The sequence below is a fragment of the Pongo abelii genome, chromosome 5 (assembly GCF_028885655.2).
Source record: "Pongo abelii isolate AG06213 chromosome 5, NHGRI_mPonAbe1-v2.0_pri, whole genome shotgun sequence".
NCBI lineage: Eukaryota > Metazoa > Chordata > Mammalia > Primates > Hominidae > Pongo > Pongo abelii.
In genome coordinates, this window is record NC_071990.2 from 138,205,189 (window position 1) to 138,224,283 (window position 19,095).

The following is a 19,095-nucleotide window of genomic DNA, read 5'->3' on the forward strand; positions in this document are numbered from 1 at the left end:
GTATTCATTGTAAATTACCCAGTCTCTTGTGTTCTGTTTTGGCAGCACATAAAAGAACTAAACAGTCCCTCTAAAGTGTGAAAATGATCTAAGATTTCTAAAAGCTAAGATTTCTGTTTCAAAACTTAAAAAAAAATTATGGCTACCATACAGGAACTCCTAAACTAAGTTGGCCTCCTTTAATTTTTTTTTTAAATCAAGGACTATTTCGGGAATGTGGTAGGAATACTAAGTACAAAAGAATAATATAAGCAACACCCCAATATACTTCCTACTCAGCTTAAGAAATAAAATATTTTTAATATACTTGAAATTGCATGTGAATCACTCCAGGATTTCTTTCTACTTCTTCCTCCCTACTGGTAACCATTATACTGAATTTTGAGTTTATGATGCCCATCCGTGCATCTATACTTATACTAAATCTCTATGACTGTTTTTAAACATTCTATAAATGACACTGTACTCTGTATCCTTCTGCCACTTGCTTACTTTGCTCAACTTTTTTAAAGTTTTTTTTATGTTGAAACTTTTATGTAGAGAAATGTCTAAGATTTACTCTAGGGTATATAAATCTGCTGGACCTATGGGAGGCAAGTTCTCAACTTTCCTCAATAATGCTAAAATCTTTTAAGTGAGTATAGAAATTTATGGCACAACCAGCAAGCATTAGGACTCACATTTCTCTAACATCCTGGCTAACAATTGATATTGTCAGATTTATAAATTTTGGTTAATCTGAATACTGTAAAGTATTATAAAAATAATCTTTTAATATGTTTCAAAAATATGTTTATTGGCCATTTGTGATTCCATTTTTGTGAATAACCTGTTCATATCCTATGCATTTTTTAATCTATTTTTCTTGAAGATATTTTGAGGAGTTATTTATATATACTGAATACATATCCTATATTGGTTACATGCATTTTTCCCTGTGATTTCTTTGTTGATGGTATCTTTTACATTTATTCATATATTTATCATTTCCAGTGCTATATGCTTTTTCCTGTAGATCCATTTGGTTTTATTTCCCTTCAGCCTAAAGACTTTAACATTTCTTGTAGTGAAGTTCTGCTGGCAACAAATTATCTCAGTTTTGATGTATCTAGAATTGTCTTTACTTCACCCCTGTATTTTAAAGACATTATCAGTGGATATAGAGTTCTTGGTTGATTGGGGTTTTTTCTTTCAGCACTTTAATGTTATTCCATTATCTTTTGGCTTCCTTCAGCACTCACTCTTTCCCCTGATGTATCTTCTTTCTTAGGCTGCATTTATGACCTTTTCTTGTATTTCTGTTTTTCACCAATTTTACTATGATGTGCCAAGAGATAATTTTCTTTGATATTTATGCTTCTTGGGCTTTGCTGAACTTCCTAGATCTGTGAGGTGTTTTTTATTTGTTTGTTTGTTTGAACAGATTTGGATAATATTTGACCACTAATTCTTCAAATATTATCCCTGCAACAGTATATCTCTCCTCTCCCTCTGGGACTCCAATTAGAAGTATTTGGACCACTCAAGGCTGGGCACGGTGGCTCACACCTGTAATCCCAGCACTTCAGGAGGCCGAGGCAGGTGGATCACTTGAGGTCAGGAGTTTGACACCAGCCTGGACAACATGGGCAAACCCGACTCAACTAAAAATACAAAAAGTAGCTGGGCATGGTGGGGCATGCCTGTAATCCCAGCTATGTGGGAGGCTGAGGCACGAGAATCGCTTGAACCCAAGAGGCAGAGGTTGCAGTGAGGTGAGATTGCGCCACTGAACTCCAGCCTGAGCAACAGAGCAAGACTCGTCTCAAAAAAAAAAAAAAAAAAGTATTTAGACCACTAAATGCCACAGGTCATTGGAATTATTACTGACTTAATCTTTTTCTTTCCTCTGCTTCAATTTTAATGATTTCTAATAACCTGTTTTGAAGTTTATTGCTCCTTTATCGTATTGTGTCCTATCTGCTGTTAATCTGATTTGATAACATTTCAACTTCAGATATTGTACTTTTCAGTTCTAGAACTCACGTTTGGTTATTTCCAGTTTCCAAATATCTCCTATAATTCCTCATATTTTCACCCATTATATTCATCTTTTCAAGTAGATTCTTTGATATATTTATCATTGTTATTTTTATGCCCTTGTCTGGTAATTCTAAACTCTGTTTTATCTATGGGTTTATTTCTATGAATAATTTTTTTCTTAATTATGAATCACACTTTCCTATTTCTTCACCTCTTTAGTAGTTGAGAGTTTTTCTTTTTTTTTTTTTTTTTTTTTAATAAGACAAGGTATTTTCATATTTTCCAGTCAGGTCTTGAACTTCTAGGCTCAAGCCATCTTCCCACCTCAGCCTCCTGAGTAGCTGGAACAATGGCAACATGCCACCACACCCAGTTGCTTAGTAATTTTTATGGTGTATTAGACGTTTTGGATGATAAGCTGTAGAGAGTTTGGATTTGTTATCCTCCTCTTAAGAGTATGTAGTTTTTTAATAAAAGGTAAATAAATTATTGGTGGTTCACCTTGTTCACACAAAGGCTTATCCCGCTCAATGTCCAGGTCCTCTGGCAGCCTCAAACTCACTCTCAGGCCAATAAGACTGTGATTTCCTGCTAGAGTTCTATCTGTCCTGCTCCCTACAGACCAGGGAATGCCTCGAGGGAAAAGCCATTTAAATGTGGAGTTTATCCTATGCGGTGCCCTTGATCCAAGGATGAAAACCTTTCCAGTTTCTGGCTACTTTTAATCACTCTTCAGTGCTTTCCAACTTTTTTCCAACATTTATAATTGTTATCAACAGGAAGATCAGCACAATAGAATCTACTCTGCTGTTTCCAAAAGCTACTACTTTGATGAGCAGAAGCCAATTTTCACGTAGACCATTTTCCCAGTCTTATCTTTTATGGTATATGGCATTTTTAAGCCTTGTTTAAGAAATCTTTGCCCCAGCCAGGGCAACATGGTGAAACCTTCTCTCTACCAAAAATACAAACAATTAGCCAGGCATGGTGGCACACACTTGTGGTCCCAGCTACTCAGGAGGCTGAGGTGGGAAGATCACTTGAGCTCAGGAGGTGGAGGTGGCAGTGGGCCGAGATTGCACCACTACACTACAGCCTGAGTGACGGAGCAAGACCTTGTCTCAAAAAAAAAAGAAAGAAATCTTTGCTTATCCAATAGTCATATATAATTTGTACACTTTATCCTAAAAATATTTTTCTAAAGTATTTTTTCATATTTTGGTATTTAATTCACTTAGATTTCATTTATTTGTGCATGGCTTAAAATGGGGATAGAACTTTATTTTATTTTTCCAAGCAGATAAAGAAATTTTCCCAGTATCATTACTACAGAGTCCATCCTTTCCTTTACAGCTCATGAAGCTGATTCTGCCATAAATCTAGACTCATGTAAATCTTAGTCTGTTCCATGCTGTCTCTTCTATTCCAGTGCTTTGTTTGTCTATGCCTATAGCCATACTGCAATATCTTAATCATTACAGCTTTATAATGAGTCTTGTTAACTGGTGGAGCAAGTCCTTCCACCTTGTCCTTTTCCAGAATTGCTTTGCCTATTCTCAGTCCTTTATTCTTTCAAATAAATTTTGGAATTGGTTTGTCAAATCACATGAAAACCCCTGCTGCGGGGAATTAAAATCTTTAAAATATCAAGACTTCTCATCTACAAACTTGGTATATTTTTTCCTTTCATTCAGGTCTTTTAAAATGTCTTTATATAAATTTTTCTACAAATTTATATTTTACTATTTATATTACTTATTTAAAATATCTTTTTAAAATTATATTTCTTAAATTATCTTTTCATCCATTTATCCCAATTTACTCTACCATGTTAAATGAATTTCATCAAATAATTTACTAAAGTTATAAACTCTAAGATTGGCCGGTCACGGTGGCTCACGCCTGTAATCCCAGCACCTTAGCAGGCAGAGGCAGGTAGATCACCTGAAGTCAGGAATTCAAGACCAGCCGGGCCAACTGGGAAAAACCTGTCTCTCCTAAAAATACAAAAATTAGTGGGCGTGGTGGCGGGCACCTGTAATCCCAGTTACTCGAGAGGCTGAGGCAGGAGAATCACTTGAACCTGGGAGGCAGAGGTTGCAGTGAGCCAAGATCACACCATTGCACTCCAGCCTGGGCAACAGAACAAGACTCCATCTCAAAAATAAAATAAAATAAAATAAAATAAAATCTAAGGTTTAGTTCATAATACACAATCTTATGGATTATAATAATACTTTAACACTCTCATTTGCAAATACTTTTTTATGCCATGAATTTACTAAGTAGCTCATTTATATACTATTTACTTACCAAGAAGCTCCATGGTCTCTGCTTTCAGTGTCCGTGAAATTAGAGTCCAAAAACATATCTTTGTAGATTCGACCAACTAGGCAATACATATCTGAAGCAACCTGTCCTTCACTTTGCACCATGGGAATCATAATATCAAGAGCTTTTGCTCTGTCTCCAGGGAGATTTCTCCTAAGGCAGAAGACATTGTTGTTTCAATATACATTACAGAAGCAATATAGGTCAATTCTTTTTAAAAAGCTCTATTTAACATGTTGATTCATATTAGAAAAATTTGCCAGGATAGAAACAATCAGATTTTGAGAGTCCTCTGTAAACCTCTGTCCTAAGCCTAATTTTTTGTTTTATCCCATTGTATGCCTACTAGGTCTAACAAGGATTTCTTTTGAGTTTCTGTGTTAATAATGGTGATGGATTTGTACTTACTCATCCACAATCTTTCCAATTTCCCTGCAGCCTAAATGCATGTTCAAGTTGGTGAAATGAGATTAGAGTTGTAGTCTGTGTTTTTGAATAGGGTAGAGTAAATTAATCCAAGTAGGGACAAAACCCTGACTTTAGGTTTCAATGGCTTTTGCTCCAAAACTTAGCAAACTCATTCACAGATGATACCAAAAATCAAATCCAACCCAAGAACTGCTTGATTTCTACATGTGACTAACTCATTATCTAAGGAAGTTGCTTTATGTAGCATGTTTTAACATAGTAGGTGTAGACAGTTCACAAAACCAGATAAAAATTCTATAAGAGTTATCATTTCTTGGACCTTGAAAATATTATGCTAAATGAAAGAGGTCAGTCACAAGGGACCACATACTGTATGATTCCATTTATATGAAATGTCCAGAATAGGCAAATCTGTAAAGACTGAAAGTAGATTTGTGGCTGCCTAGAGTTGGGGGATTTGGGAGGGAAATGGAAGGGGGGCTGCTAATGGGTACAGGGTTTCCTTGTGGAGTGATGAAAATGTTTTAAAATTTATTGTTTTGATGAAATATATTTCTTTTTGTTTGTTTGTTTGCTTGTTTGGAGACAGAGTCTTGCTCTGTTGCCCAGGCTGGAGGGCAGTGGCATGATCTTGGCTCACTGCAATTTCTGCCTCCCAGGTTCAGGCGATTCTCCTGCCTCAGCCTCCCGAGTAGCCGGTACTACAGGCGTACACTGCCACGCCTGGCTAATTTTTTTGTATTTTAGTAGAGACGGGGTTTCACCGTGTTGCCCAGGCTGGTCTCGAACTCCTGAGCTCAGGCAATCCGACCACCTTGGCCTCTCAAAATGCTAGGATTGCAGGTGTGAGCCACCATGCCCAGCCTGTGAAATATATTTCAATAAAGCTATCATAAAAAAAAGTATCATTTCTATTCTCAATTACTACTTCAAATCTTCTGTCCATGAAATTCCTTTTTATCCTTGGTAATAAATATCTAACACTATGTTCACCTAGACATAACCATCCTTACTCTAGTGAAAACTTTTGTGTGAATGACCATCTGGTGTTGAGTGTATTTGCTTAAAGATAACATCATATTCATGTAACTTTTACAATTCTAAAAAATATGAATAGCAAATACAAACTTTGACAGAGCAGAAAACCTGTAAGAATTTAAATATACCAACAGTGTGAGACTTTTTTTACTGAAAAATAAATCAGAAAAAAATGAGAATGCATGCTTCCTATATTTCACGGGGTTGAAGCAGATATTCTAATATTACATTTTAATAGGGACTTCTTACGATGCTGATGCTGCAGTAAACACATTCCCTGTAAAGAATTGCAGGTTACACAATAATATGTTAACGCATTCTGTAAGGGAACTTTTTCTTCTTACCTATTCAGTGCAAATGCATAATGAAACTTCACATGGTGATGGGAGGCCAAATCAAAGGTTGGCAGTTTTTCTAAAGTCTCTACCAGCTTCACAATAGAATCATAGTCCTTTCAAATGAGATGAGAATAGCACAGAATTAAAGCACTAGGAGAAAATTCTCACAATAACATGTCTTTTGACAACCAGATATCTGAATTCAAGAAACACATTAAAAAGACATTAAAATCCACAGAACACTTTGAAGAACCTAGAATAGTTTTTGTTGTTTTTCTTCTAAAAGGTTTAGATCGTATATATAAAAACATTACAAACATAGAGTTACCATGTTGAACAAAAACTAAAAAAGCAAAAGAAACAAAAACACCAAGCATGATAGTGATCTACTGTCTAAATATAGGTGGTTTATTTCTCCATAGAGCCAGATTCCCGGTATGCAGTGTTCTAACAATTTCAGGGAAATAAAAATGTCAAGGACATGAGGCAATTGGTTGAACTTCTGTTACAAGTAGCAACACAGTTTCATGTCACATGAGTAAGCACTCTAACCACAGGATCCTATGTGCCACAGCCCTCCATGGATGTGAGTCTGTCTCGACCACATGAAGCCTTTACACAGACCTGAAAGGCTAGGAATGGAAAGAAGAAACCAGATGTCACTTAAATTTTACTATTAAAACCTAAGAGCAGATCCCTAACTTGGAGAGGATTTTATTCTATTTTTAAAATTTTAGGACATGTCAATAAAAATGATATAACCTGTTAGTGTGTTTTACGTTACATATTTTTAAAGTTATTTCTGTAAGTAATCAATTACATATTTTTTCCTTCGGGCAAGTTAGATTCAGCACTATCAATTTCAGGCAATACAATTTCAAGGGATAAAAGGTATGCCCAGAAAGCTCTAAAAATGTCTGCTATTTGCCAAAACAAAGCTTTCACTGACAGGTGTGCCTGAGGCTAGCAGTAGAATAGACTGTGTCCACAGGTTCGCTGTGCCAGCAGATTTTTCTTTTTGTTCTTTTGGAGGAAAAAGTCAGGCCTTTACCATACAAGTCTTTCACAATCACTGATGGTTAACTCACATGAGTCTTTTTCATTCATCATAAAATTATAGGATGGAAAGCTTAAGAGAGTCAATAAAAAATTACATGTAGTAACATGAACTGCTTACCAGCAAACTGAAATTTGAGGTTAATACTCCCTTATCCCTCCAACATGCTACACAACAAAGATTTCACTTTAAACATCTTCTCACCTGGATATCTCTGTAGGAAAGTAACAGATTTATGACAATATCTGCTGTCAAGACTTCGATATTATCTACTCGCTGCCGAATTCTTGCCAACTCAGCTGCCAATTCTTTACCAGTGTATAAATTACGAGCTTTCCTGATGTCATTGAGTATAGATTCCCGGAAATACTGGCTGGTAAACACACACACATTTCAAAGAGTTTGACATTAGAAACGATTTCAATGAAAAGCAATAATTTTAATAAAGAAATGAATGATATTGCAGCATTAGCTATAAAGCATTTGTAGCTTTCAATTCATTCAGATGCCTAAATAAATATCTTACATATCTGGCATTCTTAAGAAATTTAGAAGCCAATGTATTTCTTTTATTACTCTGCCTTCAGAAAGAATTAAAGGTAAAGATACTCCATATTAATACATTTTCCTGCAAAAAACCACTTAAAATGCCAAAACTTTGTTTTCCATTTTACTGTTTCCAGTACAAATTGTTCTAAATAAATTAGATGTACCTATGATTTTTTTGTTTGTTTGTTTTTTGTTTTTGTTTTTGAGACAGAGTCTCACTCTGTTGCCCAGACTAGAGTATACTGGCATGATCTTGGCTCACTGCAACCTCCATCTCCTGGGTTCAAGCAATTCTCTTGCCTCAGCCTCGTGAGTAGCTGGGATTACAGGTGTGCGCCACCACACCTGGCTAATTTTTGTGTTTTTGGTAGAGACAGGGTTTCGGCATGTTGGCCAGGCTGGTCTTGAACTCCTGATCTTAAGTGATCTGCCCACCTCGGCCTCCCAAAATGCTGGGATTACAGGCATGAGCCACGGCACTGGCCGTGATGTACCTATGATTTGAACATAATATAACCTTAACTTTCTGACTCAGCCTATCATTTATTAATATAAATAATTGTTCTTCACTGAAAGAACAATTAGAGTTAAGAGTTAATTAAAGTTGAAGTGTTCTTGCCCTTACACTAGAAGTCTCTGTACATTTATCCTGGTATTGTTTCTGTACTTGCTTTGTATATATTTTTAGTTCTACCATCACTATAAAGCAGTTAGTAGACTTTTTAATTTTTTGCTGATTTCAAGTTGTTGTTCTGTTGTGGTTCTGTCAATAAAATGTATTATATGGCATCTATTTTATCTACTTGGAGGATAATAAACATTTTCCCCCTAGTTCTTAGCTGCATACTGATATCTCAGGAGCACCTGATATCATGCACAAATAAAGAAGTAGAATAACACTTCATTATCATCACCAAATGGCATTATTAATTAAACTTTACCTAGAACTTGCTTGTGCCACCTTCAAAAGTTGAATAAAACGATCCACAAGAGGTAAGCAGATGGGTCCAAGAAGCAGCTCGAAGTTTGGTTGCATGAGCTCTGTCAACCCCTTCATGAAGCTGCTGTCACAGCAGTAGACTTTGTTATGTGGAGTTATCATGTAAGGAACAAAGGTGTAGTTCCCAGTGCACATCTGTGGAGAGAGGAGGCACCAGCAAGTGGGGAGCTGGCCTGGAGACACGGCACAGACAGAATCCCATGTCTTACTCATTTTAAATAATTCCAAATGCAAAGGGAAATAGAAAAGCCTCATTATTTATTTATGACCTACGACAATGAAAATTTCCCCAATTCCTTTCACTGCTTACTTCAAATAATTAGGACTTACAGATGATACCAAAAAAAGAGTGGAACAGTTTCTATCCATCAATTAAATATTTATTCACCATCTTTCAAGGCTAGGGCACTACGTTATTGCTATTGGAAAAAGTAGTTTAAAGCATGGCCTTCAGCCTTCAGGGAACTTATAATTTAGTCACAGGGCGTAGCATACACATATGAAAATGCTACAAGTTCACATTTGAACGGCTTCCTACATGTAAGGTGATGCTGCAAGTAGATCCCGCTCAAATCCACCCCCTGGGAGGCTGCTCTCTGTCTTCCCACTACTAAAACTACAGGCCCAGAAGTTATCCTTGATGCTTCCATTCCCTTCCCCTTCCACATCCTATCGAAGTCCCATCTGTCCTGCCTCCAAAATATAATGTCATATTTGTCCATTTCCCTCCATCTTCTCGGCCAACACTTTAGTCCATGCACCAATGGACCTGGCCCAAGCCACTGTCATCAGCTTTAACTGGTCCCCCTGCTTCCACACTTGTCTTCTAATTTACTCTCCACTCAGCCATCAGAGTGATCTTTCAACACCCTCCCTCAGATCACTTCCCACAGCTGCTTAAAGCCCCATCTCTTGTTCTTGGGAGGAAGAAGAAATTGCAATGCAATGTACAAGGGCCTGACTACGCAGATTCTGCCCCTGTCTAACCTCAGCCCTGCCACTCTCCCCTCGCCCACTACAACCTGGGCTCACTGACCTTCTCTTGGTTCCTGGATGATGCCCAAGCGAGGATAAACTGGTGCAAACAAAAGCAGAGCAGGGATGAAAGTGGAAAGTGAGTTGGATACCCTGAGTAAGCAAATCTGACTGGAGCTCAGAGCTCAGGGAAGGGAACTAAATGCAAAGTTAAGGATGTTAGACTGTACATTCTGGACAATGCAGAATCATAGAAGGATCCACAGCAGGAAAGAAAACACAATCAGCTGAGTGTGATGGCTCACGCCTGTAATCCCAGCACTTTGGGAAGCCAAGGCGGGCAGATTGCTTGAAGCCAGGAGCTCAAGATCAGCCTGGCCAATATGGTGAAACCCCGTCTCTACTAAAAATACAAAAATTATCCAGGTGTGGTGGTGCACGCCTGTAATCCCAGCTGCTCAGGAGGCTGAGGTGCGAGAATCACTTGTAGTGGGCCGAGATTGCGCCACTGCACTCCAGCCTGGGTGACAGAGCGAGACTCTGTCAAGGAGAACAAACGAATGAACAAACGAAAGAAGGAGAAAGAGAGAGAGAAAGAAGGAAAGAGGAAAGGAGGAAGGAGGGAGGGAGGGAGGGAGAACTGTGCATTTTCACAGTGCACAATCAAAATGCACAAAATACACAATCAAAACTGTGCATTTTGGCAGCCTGGGCAGGTAACAAGATGCACTAAAGGGAAGAGATACGAGGTTTGAGGAGATGAGTCATGCTGTGGCATGACCAGGTCGGCAGAGGTGGCGATAGAGAAACAGACACGTGCTTGACTGAAGAAGGAATCAGCTGGATCTGGTAACTGATAACAACCTGAGAAAGGGTAAGGCATCAAAGGCAACTCTGCAATTCTAAGGGCGACTACCTATACAGAGTGGTATCATTAACAGAAAGCAAGAATTCAGAAAGCAGAACCAGACTAAGTTATTTATGAACACATGACTCTTCAAGACACTTGTATATCAGGTAATTAATCAAAGAATCTGAATTCTAGTTAAAATATGAGAAGAACTTCAAAAGGTTGAGATTTGAACTTGGTCGGATGGGGTGAAATAGTCACTTTTAAAGAGGCTGGGATTGAGGTGGGGTACGACACCTAATGAGAAAATGTCCAAAAGAGAGCTAGAAATATGTGATTGAAACATAAAATAGTTTCAAGCCAAAATACAGACCTGAGAATTATTGGATATGGTAGAATCAAAAGAAGTGGGAGAGACCTCTATGAGAAAAATCATAGAAAAAGGCAGAAGCTGAGAACTAGAAAAAGATATGTGGGACACCCGACTACTGCCGTTATGGGGAACAAAAAAAGTCCAGGTTATCCATTCCTAGCCATATTAGCATACGGAGAATAATACAGCATTTCTGTTACCCTTAGCACTTAAGTAATAAGTACAAACATGTATTCACCATGTGCGTGTGCCAGGGTATGAACAGTCATAAGTCAGTGGGTCACAACCTACAAAGAAGCTGCTGCGGCCCTCATTTTAAAAGTGAGGAGACAGGTAAGACTTAGAGAGATTGTACAGTTGGTCTGTGACATGTTTGGCACTCCAGCCCAGGGACTCTTTCTCTAGATGGCATGTCCTTCCCACTAGGGGGTTATGTACCCTCCTGAGTGGCCTTTACAGCAGACACACCTGCTCTCTAACCTTCTGTCACTTTCTACGGGAACCCTGTATGAGCCAAATGACTGTTCACAGAAAACAGGCAAGAAATGCCAAATGCCCTTATGACTGGACTTAATTATTTATGACTATGTTATCCTTTAAGGCTGCTTCTTGTATGTCAGGTAATGAAGCAGAAACCAAACCTCACTTCCAGTTAAAGCACGAGAAGAACCTCCAGAGAGTGAGATTTGATTTGAAAATCAAGTATGCTAAATTGTTCCTGTCTCAAGTTCTCCTCCATGGAACAATAATTAGAAGAGGAAACAATAATTGGAAAAGGGAAAGTGAACATGTCCTGCTTCTAAAATGTTACCAAGATCCCACAGCACATCCGCCCAATTTAATCCTTTTACCCAAGCTACTGCCGAAGCAGAAAAGAAAGGCAAGGATACCAAAGAGGCTGCTTTCCAAAGCACCTAAAGCTTCAACTATGAGAATTGTTCTAAAAGAACAACAGAATCAAACACTATTGTAGATAAGCAACGTAACTCAAAATTACAAACGAAAATTATCTCAATCCTCCAAGTTACAAAATGAGAACAAAGAGCCAAAAAGCCAATAAAGCAGAAAAGTGGTATCAGAGTTTTAGCTGATACCTTGATACTACATATATTAGTATCCTCAGAAACCTTGATACTACATATATTAGTTTATCAGACATTATTATTGAAATATGGGGCAATGGGGAACACTGCACCTGTGTAAAACTAATTCTGGGAGAGAATGACTATCAGATATCTGGGTGTGTGTTAGGCAGAGGAGAGGTAAAGGGGTAATAATGAGTACGCAAACAGCAGAGAAAAGCAGTTCCTGAAACAAACCCCATGGTATAAGGCTTCAGAATCTTTGCTGAAAATACCTAAGCATGCTAAGGGTTTTCCCAAGTTCTAGGCTTCAGTGCATTCTTTGGAGTTTCTTTCCTATGTTTCTAAAGCAACCTTTTTTTTTTTTCAATTTCCCATTGCCAATGTCAGGAAAAAAGGGGGGTGATAAGCTGCAGAAGCCACATGGATTCAACTGGGCCTGAGCTAAGAGACAGCCCAATGAGTATGCAGTGGAGGAAAAGTTGTGTTTTTCAAAAAGATACAACTGCCCAGAAAAGCACTTTTGCAAAATAATGAAAACTAATAGCATGGGAATATTTATTTCCCAAGTTGGCTCACATGTAACTTAGAAATGTTATTTCTGTATTTTCTGTGTGCAGATTGCCACCAAACCCATAGTTTGAAATAGCTGATAATCCAAAGTAAATAAAAACAACTCCTATGTGATCAAGAACAGACACCTTAAGTGGAACAACTGCCTTTATTAATAAAGTACTCATTCTAAAATATTTAAACTTGCTTCAAAGACCTTGTTTCCTTAAATTTCAAAACACTGAGGCATGGTCATAAAATAACAACACATGCTATAAAATCCCACAGCTCAAAATCTAGTCTTATTCTAATTCATTTTGTTGTTGTTGTTGTTTTTAAGACAGAATCTTGCTCTGCTGCCTAGGCTGAAGCACAGTGACATGATCTCGGCTCACTGCAGCCTCTGCTTCCTGGGTACAAGTGATTCTTCTTGTGCCTCAGCCTCCCAAGTAACTGGGATTACAGGCATGTGCCACCACACTTGGCTAATTGTTGTATTTTTAGTAGAGACACGGTTTCACTCTGTTGGCCAGACTGGTCTCAAACTCCTGGCCTCAAATGATCCTCCTGCCTCAGCCTCCCAAAGTGCTGGGATTACAGGCATCAGCCACTGCCCTGGCCCCTAATTAATTATTTTTACCGTTTTTTTTTTTTTTTTAAAAAAAACCTCCAATTCTGGTTTTCAATTTTTAGAAACTACATAAAGGTAAACAGAAGTGTGTGTTGAAAATGAAATGAGCTTCTGGAAGGAAAAGCTCTCAGCATTCAAATATATTGATACAGATGCTCGAAATATTCAACTTTTTATAAGGACATTCAGCACCTGAAACGCAACACCTCTCTCTCAAGTCAGCGGGCAACTTCTTCAAAATGTACAATATTTGGTTCTTTTATCAGCCTGCTTCTCCACAAGTCCAAGCTGGGCTAGGCAGGACGGACTTCTTTCTGCCATTCCGGTCTCAGGGAGTGCTACCTTCTCTGAAGGACACTGACATAATGGCTACCCTCTCTTTAGCACATCACTTTACATTCATTTTCTAATTTGTCTGCTTCTTTGTTTGCTGATTTTCTACCAATTAGACTGTCTACACAACAGTTACACATGTGCTTGTTTCCACTTCCAGCCTCCCCCGTGAGAACCCTGAGGCACCAAGCCCAAAGCCTGGCGTGCAGTGCATGTCCAATCAATATTTGTTTAAAAAAATGTGTGAGATAAATTAAACAGTTTCACACCTTTAACAAATTAAACAGTATTTAAAAACAGTGCATTGAAGCATGAAGCAATAATTGCTAATTTCCTGTTGAGATAGGAAGGATAAGAGTTTATAATGGCAACATTATTTATGCTGAAATATGCCTCTGCCCTGGTTAAATCTTAAGCATAAGTTTCAAAATTACTTCAGAGTTGTATAATCACTACTATAAAAAAAGGCTTAAAATTTCTGATTTAAGGAGAAATGACCAATTGTATTGTTAATTTTGTCATCTTAAATCTTGTGCAGGCTTTTATAATATATTGTATATTATCTTCACTCCGAGTTGCAGAGGTACATTCTTTAAGGTTTTTAAATACTGGCTTACTTTCTGAAATAAATGTACAACCATTGGTCACAACCATTGGCCTAACAAGGCTGTTTCCACTTTATATTATAATTCTTCTTCACGCAGCATTTTTAAAGTTTAAAATTTACTTTTCTCATGTTTTCACATTTGTTTAATTCTGTGTGGAGGGTAGGAATTCTGTAGTGTGGTCTCAGAGGCAGAATACAATACTTAGGAACTTAATCTCTTCAAGTAGAAGATAGATGAAGGTATCTATGTATCAGTGTATATGTAATTATATTATATTGAGCTAGCTAGCTCTCAATATAAGCTAGCTATCAGTATTGTTATTCCTATACCTTACCATGATTACAGACACTGGAGAGATGATCTTGAAAAGCCTGTCGTATCAAGGCTTCACTTAGGTTGGGGAATCATGATTTAGAAAAGGGAACAACATATTGAAAAGGATGGCATGAATGTTGCCATGGAAACATACTACAGACACATATACATACACACATATGTGTGTGTATCTCTGTGTGGATATAGGCTGCTTTAGTGCCACTCATAATTCCACAACATTGAATACACTATAAAATATTTTCTTTTTATCTATTTATTTTTTGAGACATAGTCTCACTCTGTCACCCAGGCTGGAATGCAGTGGTATGATCTTGGCTCATTGCCACCTACACCTCCCGGGTTCAAGCGATTCTCCTGCCTGAGCCTCCTGAGTAGCTGGGATTACAGGAGCACACCACCATACCTGGCTAATTTTTGTATTTTTAGTAGAGATGGGGTTTCACCATGTTGGCCAGGCTGTTCTTGAACTCCTGACCTCAGGTGATCTGCCTGCCTCTGCCTCCCAAAATGCTGGGATTACAGGCGTGAGCCATCATACCTGGCCTGAATATACTATGAAACATTTTCTTCCAAAACATAATTATATGCAGAAAAAGACAGGTATCAGTGCCATCTCTCATTATGAAAAATAAAGTTTCACTACAATGAAGTACTTTGATAACCATATTTATATTGATATATCAGAAAATCTAAAGAGGAATAACAGAGATAGAAATTAATAATTTGTGGAGATTTAAAAAATACCAAAGATTAGTTAATGGAAAAGAAAATATTTTTAAAACTCTGGAAGGTTAAATAAAGTACTCACAGTATTCTTCTGGCAAATGATTTCCTGAAAAACAAGAAAAAAAATATACCACAAGTTAATACAAAACTGAATAATTCCACAACATTTATTGAACTATGTGGGGAAATTTGTATTAACAATGACATTAGCAATTAGAAATTTTAGGAAGTGTAGATTCAGTTCCTGCATCTGAAAAGTTTTCTATCTATCTATCTACTTATTTTAGAGAAAGGGTCTGCCTCTGTTGCCCAGGCTGGAGTACAATGGCACCATCAGAACAGCCACAAGCTCCTGGGTTCAAGTGATCCTCCCACCTCAGCCTCCCAAGTAGCTAGGACTACAAGCCTACAGGTGCATGCCACCACATCCAGCTAATTTTAGTAATTGTTTTTGTAGAGACAAGATCTCACTGTGTTGCTCAGGTTGGTCTCAAACTCCTGGCCTCAAGCAATTCTCCCACTCTGGCCTCCTAAAATGCTGGGATTACAGGTGCGAGCCACCATGCTTGGCCCAAAAAGTTTACAATCTATGGAGGAGACAGGAGAATACAAAAGTATTGTCTGCGGCTTAAAAAACAAAACAAAAAACCAACACAAATATGTAAAATCCCCAAACTGAATAACCTAAAAATAATTTCTGCAGATTACCTGATCAGCCACCATCTCTTTGGGAGGAGGTTAAAACGAGTTTGCTTTCCCTAAGCACAATGTCTCTCACGCTCTGGGAGGGGAAAAAACAGTGTGTTACATCCTGAGCAGCTAGAAATAAAGGCTATTGGCCACCGGCAAATCCACACACAGATAATCAAGACATCTGACAAAAAATAGTCATAATTTGTGTGTTTTTCATTAAGAAATATAATGGAATAAGTGGCCGGGTGCAGTGGCTCATGCCTGTAATCCCAGCACTTTGGGAGGCAGAGGCAGGTGGATTACCTGAGGTCACGAGCTCAAGACCAGCCTGGCCAACATGCTGAAAGCCCATCTCTACTAAAAATACAAAAATTAGCCAGGCATGGTGGCACATGACTGCATGACTGTAATCCCAGCTACTCGGGAGGCTGAGGCAGGAGAATCACTTGAATCCGAGAAGCGGAGGCTGCAGTGAGCCAATCACACCACTGCACTCCAACCTGGGTGATAGAGTGAGACTCCTCAAAAAAAAAAAAGAATGGGATAAGTACACATGGGCAGTGTGCCTATCTTCTAGGTGGTGAAGAGTGAGTGAGATCATACAAATAATATAGCTATACAGTGCCTGACACGTAAAAGCTCTCAATATAAGCTAACTATCAGTATTGTTATTCCTATACCTCACCATGACTACAGACACTGGAGAGACGATCTAGAAAAGCCTGTTGTATCAAGGCTTCACTGAGGTTGGGGAATCATCATTTAGAAAAGGGAAAAGGAAACAGCATATTGGAAAGGATGACATGAATGTTGCCATGGAAACAGAAATAGTAAGGCATTTGTGGAGCCTCAAGGGCGAGTCCATCTGGCTGAGGCAAGGAGCCAGATCTGGGAGGGAAGAGTGTGGTCAGGTGAGGCCCGGCTGAGTGGCCATCATCTTCAGCCCAGGACCAGCATGCTGAATCCACACGGGGGCAAAGAAGAACCAACGAGGGCTTTCATGCAAAGGAGCATGTAAGATTTTTGAATGTTTAAGGATAGCAGATGAGAAAACAAAAACTGACAGAGGAAAGAATTGCACTGGGTAGTTCTGAGGGCCATGAAGATGTACACAAAACACTAAAAATGCCTGGTGCCATGGCTCACGCCTGTAAATCTCAGTGCTTTGGGAGGTTAAGGCCGGAAGATCACTTGAGACTAGGAGTTTGAGGCCAGCCTAGGCAACATGATGAGACTCTGTCTCTAGAAAACATTGAAAAATTAGCTGGGTGTAGTGGCACACACCTCACATCTATAGACCAAGCTACTTGGGAGGCTGGGGCAGGAGGATCACTTGAGCCTTGAAGATTGAGGCTACAGTGAACTATGACTGTGTCACTGCACTCCAGCTTGGGCAAGAGAGCAAGATCCTGACTCAAAAAAAAAAAAATGACTAAAAGATATTCTTCAATACCTCACAATCTCACTGATGAAAAAAGGGCATGTACACGTTTAATATTTACGTAAGTCTGGAAGGAAATGTGTGTATATGCACACTTGCTAAAAGTAAAAAGAATGACACAGACAGCAAGGGCTATGCTTTATCAGAGAAAGATGTTCCTGTAGATTGAGAAAGCCTGGGAAGCTCAGAAGAGAAGGTGGAACTCTAAGCTGTGAAGGACAGACACGACCTCCAAAGGCAAAGCCCGAAGGTTGGGATCCAGGCCAGAGAGCTAGGTAAAGCAAAGGCCCATTTGAGGAACAATAAACGTTATCACAGGGAGCTAAAGAAGACAGTTCAGTTGGGGACCTATGGAAGAGTGAATTAAAGAGGTACTTGGGGGGGAAAAAAACCCTTGAACGTAGTCATTTGGCTAAAGCAGAAAGTTCATTTTGACACATACAAAAAGGAAGATTAGAAAGCTATTTGGAGCCTTATTGAAGAAGGCTTTGAATGCTACAATCAAGTACTCTGCTTTGTGAGCACCTGGCAGTCAATGTGTTTTTTAAGCTGAGTGATATGTTCAAAGAAGTATCAGCACATAACGGGGCACCATTTGTAACAGTAAAGGCTGAGAACAACATAAATGGCCATCATCTAAAAACTAGTTGAATAAACACTAGTACCTCCATACACTGGAATAAAACAATGAAGAACCAAACAAACAATGAAGTGATAGAGAAGGATCTCCCAGATCTGCTAAGTAAAAAAAGCAGAGAACAGTTTTTTATCCTATGCTCCTATTCATGTACAAAAGAGAGAAAAATGAAATTCTAATTTGTAAATTCATAAAATCTCTCCGGAAGGATGTATAAGAAACTAATAACAGTGGTTGCCAATGGAGTCGGTTGGCTGACTAGAGGATAAAGGTAAAATAATAAATTTTCACTGTATATCATTTTGTACTTTTAAATGTTTGTAGCAAGTGAATGTATTACCTTAGAAGGACAAATAAATAAAAGGTAAACTTTGTTAAAGTTTTACACAGACTAATTTGATGATGGTACTTAGTATTAATTATTATTTTTTTAATTTTTTGAGACAGGATCTCGCTCTGTTACCCAGGCTGGAGTGCAGTGGCATGATCACGGCTCACTGCAGCCTCAACTTCCCAGGCTCCAGCAATCCTCCCACCTTAGCCTCCCAAGTAGCTGGGACCACAGGTGCGTGCCACCACGCCTGGCTAATTTTTGTAGTTTTAGTAGAGATGGGGTTTCACCATGTTTCCCAGGGTGGTTTCTAACTCCCGGGCTCAAGCAATCCGCCTGCCTCAGCCTCCCAAAGCACTAGGATTACAGGTGTGAGCCACCGTGCCTGGCCAGTACTTAGTATTTGATGGGGAAAAGCATTTAGGTGGCTACTGAAAAAGTCCAGAGACATCATAGTAAGTGCTTAGTCAATGGGGATGCCCCAGGAATGGAAATCAAGGGACAGATGAGTGGCATTGTAGAGGAAGGTTGAAAGTGGCTTTTCCTGCAGGTGTTTCAAATAGTTAATATTGCACACATGCAGAAATGGCTCATGAACAAGGAAGCTGAAAAATGTTGGATAATCACAAAGCCAGGAACACAGTATGCAGAATTTTTCAAACTTGATTTATGGAGCATCTCTCCAGAGTAGCAAACCATACGCTTGCAAATATGGCTCTCACTTGATAGAATATCCTTCTCTCTTCCCCTCTGAGTAATGAGG

General features: G+C 38.8%; 1 protein-coding gene across 5 annotated transcripts in view; it reads right to left on the minus strand.

The window, feature by feature from the left end:
- The window catches only part of MAP3K5 (mitogen-activated protein kinase kinase kinase 5), a 235,900-nt gene that overhangs the window by 132,168 nt on the left and 84,637 nt on the right, over positions 1-19,095 (minus strand). For all 5 annotated transcript variants that reach the window (XM_054558204.1, XM_009242284.4, XM_054558203.2 and 2 more), the window contains 5 exons: positions 15,313-15,336; positions 8,706-8,899; positions 7,420-7,588; positions 6,165-6,271; positions 4,336-4,506 (listed from right to left, as the gene is read on the minus strand). In XM_054558204.1, coding sequence (XP_054414179.1) covers positions 4,336-4,506; positions 6,165-6,271; positions 7,420-7,588; positions 8,706-8,899; positions 15,313-15,336 — 665 coding nt within the window. The remainder of the gene's footprint in view (positions 1-4,335; positions 4,507-6,164; positions 6,272-7,419; positions 7,589-8,705; positions 8,900-15,312; positions 15,337-19,095) is intronic.